Raw genomic sequence first — 13948 nt, forward strand, 5'->3', positions numbered from 1 at the left:
AATTAATATAGCTACTTAAATGGAAAACGTTGCCAGGCAGGTTTAAGTATGAAACAATACGACTTCTAAAAGACACACTTCAACTAAAACTCACCGCATCCTTCTTCATCTGATCCGTCCCGGCAGTCTCTCTCTCCGTCACACACGTGACTAAAGAGGACACATTCTGTCCCATCTCGACACAGTCTGGAGCCCATGCGACACTTCAGGACGTTTGCTGGAGCTACAGGCGGAGCTGCGCTCGCACAGTCGACCTCATCTGAGCCATCGTGGCAATGAGAGCGGCCATCACAAACCAGGCTCTTTGAGATGCAGCTCCTACGGTCTGTGCAGCGGAAGTCAGCTATGGAGGGGAAACAAATATTCAAAGACGTGAGTGGAATTGTATCTGATTTGCTGAGTATGCTTCACATTTACATAATAAGTACCGACGCATTTGTTGGAAACACAATTTCAAAGAACCAAATATAATGACTTACTCTTGTAAGGGCATCTTCTCACACAGTTCTCATCAGATCCATCAGGGCAGTCTTTCTTTCCATCACATAGCTGTTTTGGGCTGATGCATAAAGAAGAACCTGGACACAGTACTGAAGGACTGGTGCAGGATGGCTGGGTGGGAGGCTGAGTAAATGGCTCGACGGGTGCAGGAGACTCATTTACGTGGACATTTTCTGGAAGAATGGGAGCGACGGCGTTTGCAACATCTAGAAATATGACACCAAGAACCAGTTGAAGAAGTTTCATAGCAAACATCAGGATAGTGTCAAATTCTTATGTTATCAGAAACAGCAAAGTGTGCTTCTCTACAAGGCACTTTTACCACATCTTTCTTCGTCCGACCCGTCCCGGCAGTCTCTCTCTCCATCACAAACGTGACTGAAGACGACACATTCTGTCCCATCTTGACACAGTCTGGAGCCCATGCGACACTTCAGGACGTTCGCTCGAGCTGCACGAAGAGTTGCACTCGGACAGTCGACCTCATCTGAGCCATCGTGGCAATTAGAGCGGCCGTCACAAACCAGGCTCTCGGAGATGCAGCTCCTGCGGTCGTTGCAGCGGAAGTCGTCTGGACGAAAATTTAGGTAAAGCAAATTAAAAAAGGTGCAATGTGTAAGATATTGCCATACATTTAGTTTAAAATTTTCAAAAAAATTACAATATCAACAGAATGTGAAGAGGTTACAGTGTTGATGTTATGTCAAACACGTCCATGTGTTGTGTTGCAAAGATATGTATTGAAATGAGCATGCCAGCCTGTCCTCATGAGAGGTTCGAAGAAGTAGAGCTGCCCCGATGGCTTGTCATGTTGAAGGTACAGGATCTATGTGTCTGTTTATTGGATTAAATTCAAAGTGGCAGGAACGAGAAAACGACTTGTATTTTCGCTTCATCCTTACCGCCACCAGGAGACCACTTTGCCTGGAGGAGGGCGGGTTGATGGCAGCTCAGGGAGATGGGCCTTCAGCAGCTAGCTGTAGCAACTACCAAACAGTCTGCGAACACCCCAGCGCCGGGAGTCAAAGCGGGTTGCCACTGGGTAACAGCTGCAACAGAAAATTTGCTGATCCGGCGTTGAGTCCGGCCAGTCTCCTGGAGATCAGACACCTGGGCGCTGGGGTTTGCATTGGCTTAGTTTGCATTGGCTTAATTTGTGTTATTACAGCTCTGCTAACTGAAGGTCCATCTCCAAGAGCTTTTGACCAGAGTTTCAGCGGTTTGGTTGAATTTTGCATATTCTTGCCCTGCTGTTCGTTGGCTTTTTTTTGTATTGTATGGACCCAGTATAGAGGTGAAATGCTGCCCTCTATTTCTTTGGAGCATCTTACACACTGCACCTTTAAGCTCCCCAAGTTCCAGGACACTTTCCAGGAAAGAATCCATTTTCAAAACAACATTTGAGACCAGGGAAATGCCTGACATTTGGGATTAGGAGAACACACAAACTCCACAGTCAAAGCTTACTTTTAGAGGGACATCTTTTCACGCAGTTTTCTTCATCGAAGCCATCAGGACAGTCGTTACGCCCGTTGCAAAACTGGTCCGGAGAAATGCAGAGCTGAGCAGCAGAACGGGGACAGAGCACAGAGGGGCTGCTGCAGTCCGGCACAGTCGGAACAGGGGCTTTGGTAGCAGGTGGCATTTCTTTTGATGGATACATATTTGGTTTTGGTGTTCCCATGGTCTGTTCTGTGGCATCTTGAAGACACAGTAGTAATCACATAGCAAAGTTAAACCAAAAAGTTAAGTTTAATATGATACTACATAGCCCCAAACTTAACTGGAAATGTCCAATTAATTAATCAAATAAAGATGTCTTTTATCATAAGAACAAAAATAGATTGCATCAGTATCTTCACTTTTTCCAATAAGTGAGTTTACATCTTGGGGAAACTCACCACATCCCTGTTCATCTGATCCATCCCGACAGTCCCTTTCCCCATCACACACGTGGCTGTATAAAACACACTCTGTGCCGTCTTTGCATGGCTTTGAGCCCGTGCGACACTTCAGGACATTTGCCCGAGCAGCAGGAGAAGCGACGGTCGGACAGTCGACCTCATCTGAGCCATCACGACAGTGAGAACGACCGTCACAAACCAGATTCCTGGAGATGCAACCCCTACTGTCCTGGCACTTGAAATCCTCTAAGATTGGAAATTAAGGTGGAGAAGAAAAGATTACTAGAAATTCTAAAAGCTGGGAAACTCAGTCAAGTCAGTGGTGAATGTGTTTACTATTCACATGGTTTTAGAGGTACATTACCTGTTCCAACAAATATGTAAAAGTCATATTGATACTTTACCTTTAGATGGACATGTGGTTACACAAAAGTCCTCATCGTCTCCATCAGGGCAGTCCTTTTTCCCGTCACACAGCTGGGCTTGTGAGAGGCAGACTGATGTGGGTCTGCACAGCACAGAGGGCTTACTGCAGACTGGAGTATCTTGCACTATGGAAAGTCAAGGAATAGAGAAAATTAAGAAGAATGTCAGTAAAAATATGTTACTTCTATATAAATGTACCATAAACTGCTGTAAGACAATAATGATCAACCTTTAGCTGAATCAGAGAAGCTTTTCTATGCGTTTCTAAAACTTTTGCTGTTAACTGGTGCAACTGTGCAGCTGACATGAGCTATGATGGCCACCACAGATTGACAGAAAAACTAAGCACCACAAACAGAAAAATACTACTCAAACCAAAACCAGGCAAATTCAGGAAAAGCAACATAATGTTGAATAAATAAAATTGTGTTTTCTCTGTAACTTAGATTAACTTGGTCTGACCTGCGCCGACTTCCCTGAGTGCAGCAATCACACTGAGCACGTGACCTGTCACAGTCATGTGCTGGACGGGGCTCCCATCACGCCGGTCCCACAGGGTCATGACATCATCAGAGAGGGACAACAGGAAGGGCTCAAAGGCGGCGATGATGGAGCCCGAAATGTTCCATCTTCTGCCAGCTCGGTGGCTTCTTTCCTGCAGCAAGCTCATCGTTGTCAAACCTGTAAAAGGTGCCCAAAACGCATTCAACAGTCCTGTACTGTGGAAATATTTACTCTGAAGTGTGTATAAGTTGGGAAATTAAGTCTGATACACCATCCGACATCACCAGATTCAAAGTTCTTGATTGTTTGAGCCAAATTAACAATTGTGATAAACTGCCTAACCCCAGTAGTGACTCAAAGCTTTATTTGTTACGGTCCCTAAACTGAATCAAAGACTCTGGACACACTGCCAGCTCTTATTGCTACAGCAGCACAGCAAATTTAGTCACTTGATCATTTTTATGTGGATAAAATTTGAATATAAAAAAGGGCACAATTAAAGGGTGCAAGTCCTCTTTTTAAAGGTAGGCTACTGGGACACCAGTTAATCAGATGTAGCTGGTGCATGCACTACAGTGTTGCAAAAACAGACCTTGAAAACAACACTTTCTTGTTCTTGTAGAAGTTAAAAGTTACTCTCTAGGAAGATGACCAATATCTTGTTTCATAATGCGCATCTTCTAAAACACTACTTTATTTCAGTTCTTTGCAAATGCTTCAAGCTCTTAAGGTACGTGTCCACAGGCTCCATCCTTTCCATTCTTCCCATTCATTGTCTATGTAAGCAGGCGTGCAATGCATTCTGGTAGCGGGGTGGCACGATTCGAGAGACGGGGAATCACGTTGGCTGCTCCTCATTTGCATAAAGTTGAGGTCTATGCTGCTCTACGCGACTCACCGCCTCTGGAAACTCCCGAGAAACTTTTAAACTAAGCGTTGTCGTTCCAAAGTAAAGACAGATTCAGCAACTGCACGGCTTATTTCTCGCATAAAATGTTTTCAGAAACACATTTCGGGGAACTATTTTCATGATATAACAGAAGAAAGTTTCCAAACGAGTCGCCATGTATGTTCCAGTTTGAAAGCTGGGAGCAGCAGCCCATGAGGGAAAGTGTTCGTCCGATCAGGTGCCTTGTGTCTAGTGGCTGCCCATCAAGCGTCCAATGCTGGGAAGCGAGGCTATCCCTCGCGATAAAAAAAACACCCCTGTGGACACGTACCATTACAGTTGAGTCACAGCTGGAGAGACATTTGAGCAACAATATTTTATCACTCTGACAAACCTGCTTTTTTTGAGTTCCAGAGCAGAATATTAGCCCTGAGGTCGTAGGCGATGTTCCCCTGGACTCCTCCTGCTAACTGCAGCAGCTCTTTGGCTACGCCTCCCATCATGCTCATGGTGAGGACTCGATCTTCCTCCAGCCAGATGATGCCCCCCCTGAGCCAGTCCAGGTACAGGTCTCGGATCTCCTTTTTGGTGTGGTACAGTTGTTTTGGATATTGATTGTCGGCTGTGGTGGTGCCGATGCTGTGTTGGTCGCAGGACACCCAGTAAACGTTCCCTCTCCTTTGGTCTATTTTTATCAGACAAACTAAAAAGAGGGGAAAAAAGACACGACTCAATAAAAAGTATGCAGAAAGCTGTAATGGGACCAAGTAGCCAGTTGGTTCATGTTTTATACTTAATTGACTATCAAGTACGGATCAAACAAAAAATATTTTTACCAAGCAATTTTTTAAAATAATTTATCAGTTCCACTACGATAGCAACATCAGTTACCCATGTCTGTACAAGCAAACTCAAAGCATTAACCTGGCAAAGGTGTTGGGACCACCTCAGTCACGACCTGGGTTAGACTGGTGCGTTGGATATGACCGGTTTGGTTAGCCCAGTACAGCCAGTCTCTGTACCAGTCCACATCAAATGACAGGATGCTGTCGTCGGTGGTAAACAGCTGGATTTTAGTGGACTCTCTGCCTCGAAACTCCAGCATGTTGATGCTGCTGATGGTAGCGTATATAAACCTTGGATCTGTGGGACAAAAAAGATGAAAACATTTTCATGAATCTGGCAGGATTAGACACCATTTATTTTGCTTGTCTTCTACCAAAAGCGCAAAGTTATGGTAAACCTACATTCACATTTCCCATCAGGCAACAGCACTTTGGAGTTTGGACAAGCGCAGGTGAATCCAACAGGGTTGCCTTTAGTCAGCTGGCAGAGCTCACATGGAGTCTTTGCACATGCAGAAGAACCTGATTGATGACAACAAAACGAGTAATTTTGATATGTGAGTACTATTATTAGGGAAAAGAAAAAAAGTGAAGATAATTAATTTATATTTTCATGCATTTTGCCACCAAAATCTCAAGTTTTTGACAAGCCACAACTCCGTTTCCCTGGCAGCACCTGAGGGTTTGCCAATACCTGGATCAATCATTACCATCCCATAAAACTGGGTACTAATGAGGACCATAACTTCAAACATCACTGGAAATTCAGAGGTAGAAACACTGGAATTAAAAAGCATATTGCATTACCATTAAATCCATTGTTCCAATACGTACCTTGAGGCTGCTGCAGCTCGTGGTAAACAGCCAATATCGGCATTGTGGCTTTCCAGATGAACTGCTTCTGGTTCGGTTGGTTCCGAGGAACCTGCCACAGGCCTTTGTCATCCACCCAGTAGAACGAACTTCCAAACGCAGCCAGGCTGAGAGCCGGTCTCCTGTTGAACAGTCCTGTGAAGGAGTAACGGCCAGTCCCGTCCAGCTTCACCGTCTCTATTGACTGAATAAAAGAAGTTCATGTTCACTGGATACGAAGGATAACAAGAATCTGGCGATATGATACAGGTAGTGTAAGCATGGCGATATATTGCGATTTTTAAAAAAAAATCTAATTTTAGGTAACTCATAATGTAAAAAGAACACACCACCATATGCATACAATTGGAATAAAAAAAAAAAAAACTTTTATGCAATCAGAACAGTGGGACCTGCATTTGCAAACTATTGTTTATGTAAACTATTAATTAAAAATCAATAGTGTTTTTGAGAATCGATACATAATATTGCGATATTAAAGTGCATCCATATTTTCAACCAAACTTTAACATTGTTTAGGTTATGGTATTATATTAGCTTATCATGACAATGAAGTGAAGCAATTTCTCCAATCTATATTCTATTCATTCATTACCTTAGAATTAAATGACACAGACAGGATTTTTTTTTAAATACTGGGTCATGACATAAAACCTCAAAAATGTTGACAAGACGCCAAAATTATGTAATTGTCATTTAAAAAAAAAAAGATTTTTAATATTCTACTCATTAATTTGCTGTTCAGCACTGTCTATAGATACTACTCTCCAACATGAACGTTTATTAATGTTGAAAAATAAAAATTCCACACTGCCAGAAAAAAAGGGTGAAGAAACACTAAAATCATGTACTAAGTATCAACTTAAATATATTGAGTCTAAAAATATTGGAATATGGCTACTATGGCAAGTTTGAAATTAAGAAATTAGCAATTACTAAATAACAAATTTAATGATGGCTGAATTCTATTTAGTTGCTTCAAGGTCCTGGTATACCTGGTATGGCTTCCTGGGACACTTGAAAAGAACGGCGCCATCGCTAATGTTAATAGTAACACTCGTGCTTTTCCCACTATGACAAAGCAATCTGTCTGCTGTGAAAAAGGCCTACTATGCAGCATAATTCTGTATATCTAAAACATTATATAATGCATTTAACTCAAATACTCCAGTGTGTGTATCTGTGTTTCTTTCCTGAACTCACCTTCTTATAGTCGCTGATCCAGTAGAGCCTCCTGGCAGCTACGTCAGCAGTGAGGCTGTGGGCCGACTGAGCAGTGAGCACCGTCAGAGTGCTTCTTTCTGACCTGTCCATCCACGACTTCTCCATCGTCACTCTGTCACCGTGGCCGCCGTCGATCCAGAACATCAAGCTGGGAGGCGGAGAGCGGGGAATTTAAATAAGCAAGACCCAGAGTACCATCATCTCTTAGGGGTTCATTCTTGATGGCTGTTATTTTCACGTGTGCTATGTACGTAACATTTCTCATTTCAATGCTGCTCAATTTTCCAGGTTCCCTACGCTGTGGGAAAATAAAAGTGGATTCACTGAGAGTTGGATTATCATTTAATAACATTAAAATATTTCACACACCTTTCCACAGGTACAAGCACCAACTCTGATGGGCTGATGTTTTTGCTCAGCAGTGTAGTGTAACTTTTCCCAACAGCTGCCTGCATGTAGATTGACTCGGTCTTCAGGTTGGTCCAGAACAGGTTTCCATTCAGCCAATCACAAGCTAGACCCTTGATTCCAGGCTCGCCTGTTAAAATACAAATAAAAAAAATCAGATATCAAATCAATCGTAAAGTTCCAACAAGATTTATAACCAGACATTTTGAATCTGAATTATTTATGTTTCTCTTATAGCTCCACTTTATGATTTAATAAGCCTAATAAACGTTTTAATTTTATGACATGAAAATCCCAACATGAAAGTCTGACATCCAAATGTTGCAGTCAAGTCTAAGGTGAGACATGGGATGACAATTTGAGAGAGGAGCGCAAGTTATTTGTCACTTGGCTCTGAAATGTTATGAAGCAGCCAACTGATCTATGGTTCCCAAACGGTGGTTTGTGAGCCCCTCAACGGGATGTGTGATGGCAGTCTATCCAGTTAACCATCTCTCACCTTAAGTCACTTAATACAACAAATTAACAGTATATACATTTTTCTTTTTTTTTTTAAATAGATTGCAGCTGTAATCACCATAACACCTTTAAAAACACACAAAAACAACATAATATTGGGTCAACTAACCAGTATAGATGGTCCAGCTGTGCTGTCCATCACTTTTGTAAATGCTGCCGTGGCTGTCAGCCCAGTAGTACCAGCCTCGGGCAACGTCAAACGTCAAGGCCACCGGGTCGAGCACTGGAGAGTGGATCGCTACAAACTGCTGAGACTTCACATTTAACAGCCCGAGTGAGTTCCTCTGCATGATTAGCAGCCTGGTGGCATTACCTGCACGCATGTATAGATTCAGAAAGAAGGGCGCAGTTAGTGTGGATATATTTGGACTGGAGTCACTCCCTGTTAGTTCAACATCCCTCAATAACTTAGGGATACTGACGATAAGTGTGTAGGAAGTAACAAAGTTAAAAACATTCACAAAAGCATATATACGATATTTGGACAGAAAAAAAGAATCCTGATGCAACACTTCCTATTTGCCAATTTTATCATCCTTTTATCACTAACATTTCAGGAGACAATCTATTTTGATGTAACCTCCTCGACTGCTCGTATCACAAGGTCCGTCTTTGATCTTTTTCAACTTTTCTTTCTTGCTTTTGTCATGAGGCTCAGCTGCATCAAAGTGGCCCATTATTACATCACCTATCTTTTGTCCAAGTTTTGTCCAAGTGTGTCCAGAGTATAGGTTCACATCATACCATTAAGCTGATGACTAGCTCACACTAACCAGCATTAGATTTGTACTTGTGTTATCTCTGGCTCAAGATGCGATGAAAAGTTGGTACCAAATAAGGTCGAAGGGGCCACGACACATGCATGTTGATTATGTGCATATCCCACCTCATTACCATTCTCTTATAAAACATCTTTTTATCCATCATTCTCTTTTACTTATCTATTTAGTTTTAATCTTGCCTTAATTTAATGTGCAGCCTGACTGCCAGCCACCCCCACCCCCTCTCAAGCACACACACTGTACACAGTCACACACCTTGATATTGATCTTTGCCCAGTTGAGTCGTTTTTTGTTTTTGTTTTCTTTATTGACATCTTTTTTTCTTTATTCATTTTTTTTTTTATCCGGTTTTATTTTATTTAGTTTTTATTCATATTTAATTTTATTTAATTTGTTATAAGAACAGAAAAAAAACAAAAAACGACTCAACTGGCCGAGCATAGGCTACTACTGCTACTAATACCTCATTACCTGTAGCTAGACATGTGGAACCGCCATTCAGTTTGAAGCCTTCTCTGCAGTGGCAATAGTAGGATCCGACGGTGTTGGTGCAGTGATGCATACAGGGGGCAGAGGGTTGGGCACATTCATCCACATCTGAGGGGAGAGATGCAAAAGGAAGCTTCTTCTTAAAACTCAGCAATCTTTTTGCAGGGCCACTCCAGACTGTATAGGTCTATTTTGTTTTTAGTCGGCTTTCCGTATATTGAAAATGAATAGTGTGTTGCCTCACACACCTTCGCAGACTGCTCCATTGGGAGAGAGCTTGTATCCAACAGGACAGGTGCACAGAGCTCCCCAGGGTTCATCGACGCACACGTGGCTACAGCCACCGTTGTTCATATTGCAAATACGACCTGCAGGAGGGGGGGCTCAGCATTTCAAAAATCCATGTACCACAAGCATGTTAAAAACATCACATTGACAACCAACAGTTTTGGTAAAGATTAGTTTGTAGTTTCCGGTTAATCTGTTCCAAACCTACCGCAGGTTATTGGCTCATCGCTACCATCTGAGCAGTGAATCGTCCCGTCGCACCTCTCTTTAGCACTCAGACACGTCCCCTCAGGACACCGTATGCTGTCCTCACCACACAGACCTGTAAGGGAACAGACAGTGAGTATGTTTCTCATACCTACCCTGAGTTAGGGGCCACCTGGTTGTATCTGATACTGTTAACCGTTCTTAACACACACTCATCCATTCTGACCATGTTCACTCTGCCTCTATGGACATGTCTGGATAATTAATTGAATGATAATGTGGTCATCACCTTGATATATCAAATCTGCATTCAAATTGGCAAAATGACATTTGTTTTTACATGACATTACGTTCAACATCAGTGTGATTATTTGTGTATGTGATTTTGCAGATACAAACCATAGTGATAAAATTCAAGGTTATTTGTCATTCCAACTGTGAAAAATACAACAAAATTCATTTTCAATTCAGGACTAGGGTGTAAAAAACCCAACAAAATATTGAGTATGCTCAATTAAAAATGTATAACAGTGAATAAAGAGACCATACTGTGCAGCTCTATGATCTTTTATTTACAGATCAATTTCTCTCTGGAATAATTTGCCTCAAAGTCTCTGCTGTATTGTTAGTAAATCAGCGTTCAAAAGGAAATTCAACTGCAATCGGTTTGGTGTGGTGGTGTCTTTATGTTTGTTTTGTTTGGTATGCCATATCATATCATATCTTTAAAGTGTTATCTGTAACTAGTTATTTCTAAGGGTTTTATTCTTGCATTTGTATTTTGTATGGTATTTAAATGTGTTTGTATGTGCTTAATGTTGACCCCAGGAAGATTAGCTGGTTGCTATGGCACAACTAGTGGGGATCCTTAATAAGAATCAAATCTTCATTTAAAATGACTGTACCGATTGATTGATTAAAAAGGGTTACTTCACCCATATTTCAAAAGGCCTGGTGGTATGGAGTTATGCAAATATGAGATATTGATTTAAGCAACAAAAAAAAAAAAAAGAAATACCTTAATTTGTTTGAATAGTTTTTAGTTTAGATTCAGTTTTTTTTTTTTATTTGTTTTATTCCAAAATGTATTTGGCAAAGCAAATTAGCATATAAAACATATATTGTTGAAGACCAGGCTGGACTGAAGACATCCCAAAAAATGAGTTATCCTGAAATCTGGAAAAATAAAAATCACAACTATCTACATTGTTACAGTAAAGTAGGTAAAAGAGATGAATAAGAAAATAAAAGTTTTTGTAATTTGGGTAAACCAGCCACTCTATAGTGCCCTGCAGTCCAACAGACTGAAACTCCATGTCCTGCAACTACCGCTTTCACCCCTCCATCTCTCTCACCACAGCCCTCTTCATCAGAGTTATCCAGGCAGTCATTCAGTCCGTTGCAGCGCAGCTCTTTGGGGATACAGATGTGGTTTCGACAGGTCCAGTCAGAGTCCAAACAGCCCTCTGTAGCTGCACAGTTCTCCTCATCAGAGCCGGTGGGACACTGGTTTTGTCCGTCACAGCGGGCCGAAGCGTCGACGCAGCCGACAGAGTCGACACAAGGAAACTGACCCGGTGGACATTCGGGAGAGCCTGGAGGTGCTGGAGTGAAGAAAATTCATCTGCAGCTTTCTCTTATAATGACTGACCTTTGAATCAGCACAACCAAACACACCACTGGTAACATGACAATCCTCACCCTTCTGGGTCTCCACATAAAACCTAAAATTAATTACTAAAATATGAAATACAAATGAACCTGCTGTAATTTCTATTGGTTCTATTAAATGCATTTTCCTGTTAGATATGGTGTTAACCATTTCAGACTCACAAGAAAAACAAACAACTATGGTGGATGAAAATAAAGCAATCAAACAATCTATTAGTGCCAAGTGTGAAGGACAGTTGTTTTGCACATGGACAGGAAGTATACCTACCAGTGCAATCCATTTCATCTGATCCATCCAGACAGTCTCCATCTCCGTCACATCTCCAGATATCAGGGATACAGCTTCCATCGTCACACTGCCACTGGCCTTGATGGCATCCCAAAGTCTGACCTACAAGCATACAAAGAGAGAGACCAACAGTAAGACAAAGATGAACACTTGGGAAATACCACTGGCCTGTCACTGGAGTAGAATGAATTGTAGAATTTGTCTAACAGACACGAAAATTAAAAAAAAAAAGTCCATTTATTTTTTACCAGGTCTAAATTCTAGACAAGAAAAGCCACTGACAAACTCCTATAGTACAGCCAACCAAATTACTATTGAAGTCATGGACGGGCTTACCATGCAAAGGCCAAAGGGCCCAAAATGTCCCTCTAGAGAGACATGTGACGTACCAACCAAGGCCTATAGAAAGGAGGCTGGGTCACGAGTGGACATCGGTCTTGGGGTATGGGGTATCACGCCTGCGCAGTGTAACTGAAGCTGCAGTCGTGTGTTGCGATTGGCTCAATTTTGGCGAGGGCAGACAAGATTTTACTTTACGCATGTGTTACATCCCTAAAGATATGACGCCTTGATGATGCATGACCCAGCCTCTTTCAATAGGCCTTGGTACCAACCAGGAAGAGACTCAAAACAACCACAAAGAGACACAAAACTACAAATAGATACAAAACAACCATAAAGAGACACAAAACTACAAAGAGACACAAAACAACTACAAATAGACACAAAACTACCAAGAGACACAAAACAACTACAAATAGATACAAAACAACCATAAAGAGACACAAAACTACAAAGAGACAAAACAACTACAAAGAGACAACAAAACTACAAATAGACACAAAACTACAAAGAGACAAAACAACTACAAATGGATACAAAACAACCATAAAAGAGACACAATAACTAAAAATAGACACAAAATAACCATAAAGAAACACAAAACAACTACAAATTGACACAAAATAACAAAGTGATACAAACAACTGAGAGACACAAAATACCAAAAAGAGAGAGAAAATAACTGTAAAAAGGGACAAAAACAACCATAAAGAAACCAAAAGACCACAAAGAGACACAAAATGACTACAAAGAGAGACTAAACAACTATACAGGCTGTGTGTTTTGCTCCTGTAGGAGTGGGGCCTTCAGCATACCTGTACGCAGGAGCCCATTGTTTTATAATCCACCCATGACTGAAGTATAAAATTAAAAACATGGATAAGAAAGACCAAAGAGGTTTTTATGTTGAACTCATCACAAAAAGGTCACCCTATAGGCCTCCAAAGAGCAAACGGAAGGACTGGTATGACATGCACTTTCACATGGTCGAATGAATATTAAAGGAAAGTTAGCTAAAATAGCAAAATAGCATGAGGTCTATTTCTATCCAGCCTACAAGGTCCAAAATGCTACTGCCTCATTTCACCACCACCTTTTAATTATGTTTACCCAAACGTCTGTATAAATGCAAAACAGGCACAGAAACAGAGGGAATGATTTGAAACTCATACACAACACTGAATGACCCATGGGGTCCAGGAATGAACGCCATTGCCTCGTTCATAGTTAGAAAATAAAGTGAAGAAAATGTCAAAACGCCTCTGCATGCTAATTGAAATACATATTTGCTTGAATTAAGTCACACAAATACCTTCATATCTTATCAAATATTTGTTTTTTACCTCGGGAAATGGTCAGACTTGCCAGAAAAATGGAACAAATGAACCGACGTAAGTCCATATCGGCCTGCGCGCGGCTCATCGGGACAAACAGCGTCACCTGAGAGGAGACGCTTTAATCAGTGCTGCAGGTGCGCATCGGGCGCGTGAGATCGGAGACTGATTCAACTTCCGCTGCAAAAAATACAACAAAATAAAATCTGTTGTATGGAACACTTACCATAATGCAATTGAATGTATTATTTCTTTATTTAACCCGGTATTTTGTTACAATGTCTTTATATATATATTATTTTATTTTATAATTTTATTAGCCACACTTTTATTTATTATTATATTATTATATATATATTGCTTTATTTTATAATTTTATTAGCCACACTTTTACTTATTATTATATTATTATTATTATTATTATTATTATATATATATATTATTTTATTTTAT

At 41.0% G+C, this 13948-nt stretch overlaps 1 protein-coding gene across 5 annotated transcripts in view; it reads right to left on the reverse strand.

Annotated features, from left to right (window-relative positions):
* Positions 1–13655, reverse strand: part of LOC119478512 (low-density lipoprotein receptor-related protein 2-like) — a 30789-nt gene extending 17134 nt beyond the window's left edge. For 3 of the 5 annotated variants that reach the window (XM_037753315.1, XM_037753317.1, XM_037753314.1), the window contains exons 1-20: positions 13505–13655; positions 11799–11921; positions 11215–11463; positions 9861–9974; positions 9613–9732; positions 9347–9472; positions 8203–8406; positions 7536–7704; positions 7146–7314; positions 5904–6126; positions 5472–5591; positions 5149–5367; positions 4619–4927; positions 3294–3512; positions 2810–2956; positions 2403–2651; positions 1969–2202; positions 824–1072; positions 480–707; positions 95–343 (exon numbers count right to left, since the gene is read on the reverse strand). In XM_037753315.1, the coding sequence (XP_037609243.1) occupies positions 95–343; positions 480–707; positions 824–1072; positions 1969–2202; positions 2403–2651; positions 2810–2956; positions 3294–3512; positions 4619–4927; positions 5149–5367; positions 5472–5591; positions 5904–6126; positions 7146–7314; positions 7536–7704; positions 8203–8406; positions 9347–9472; positions 9613–9732; positions 9861–9974; positions 11215–11463; positions 11799–11921; positions 13505–13583 (3799 nt within the window). In that variant the 5' untranslated portion in view covers positions 13584–13655. The remainder of the gene's footprint in view (positions 1–94; positions 344–479; positions 708–823; positions 1073–1968; positions 2203–2402; positions 2652–2809; positions 2957–3293; positions 3513–4618; positions 4928–5148; positions 5368–5471; positions 5592–5903; positions 6127–7145; positions 7315–7535; positions 7705–8202; positions 8407–9346; positions 9473–9612; positions 9733–9860; positions 9975–11214; positions 11464–11798; positions 11922–13504) is intronic. The other 2 variants (XM_037753318.1, XM_037753316.1) reach the window with 1 other exon arrangement.
* Between the last annotated feature and the right edge of the window lie 293 nt (positions 13656–13948).

This window comes from Sebastes umbrosus, chromosome 19 (genome assembly GCF_015220745.1).
Source record: "Sebastes umbrosus isolate fSebUmb1 chromosome 19, fSebUmb1.pri, whole genome shotgun sequence".
Lineage (NCBI taxonomy): Eukaryota > Metazoa > Chordata > Actinopteri > Perciformes > Sebastidae > Sebastes > Sebastes umbrosus.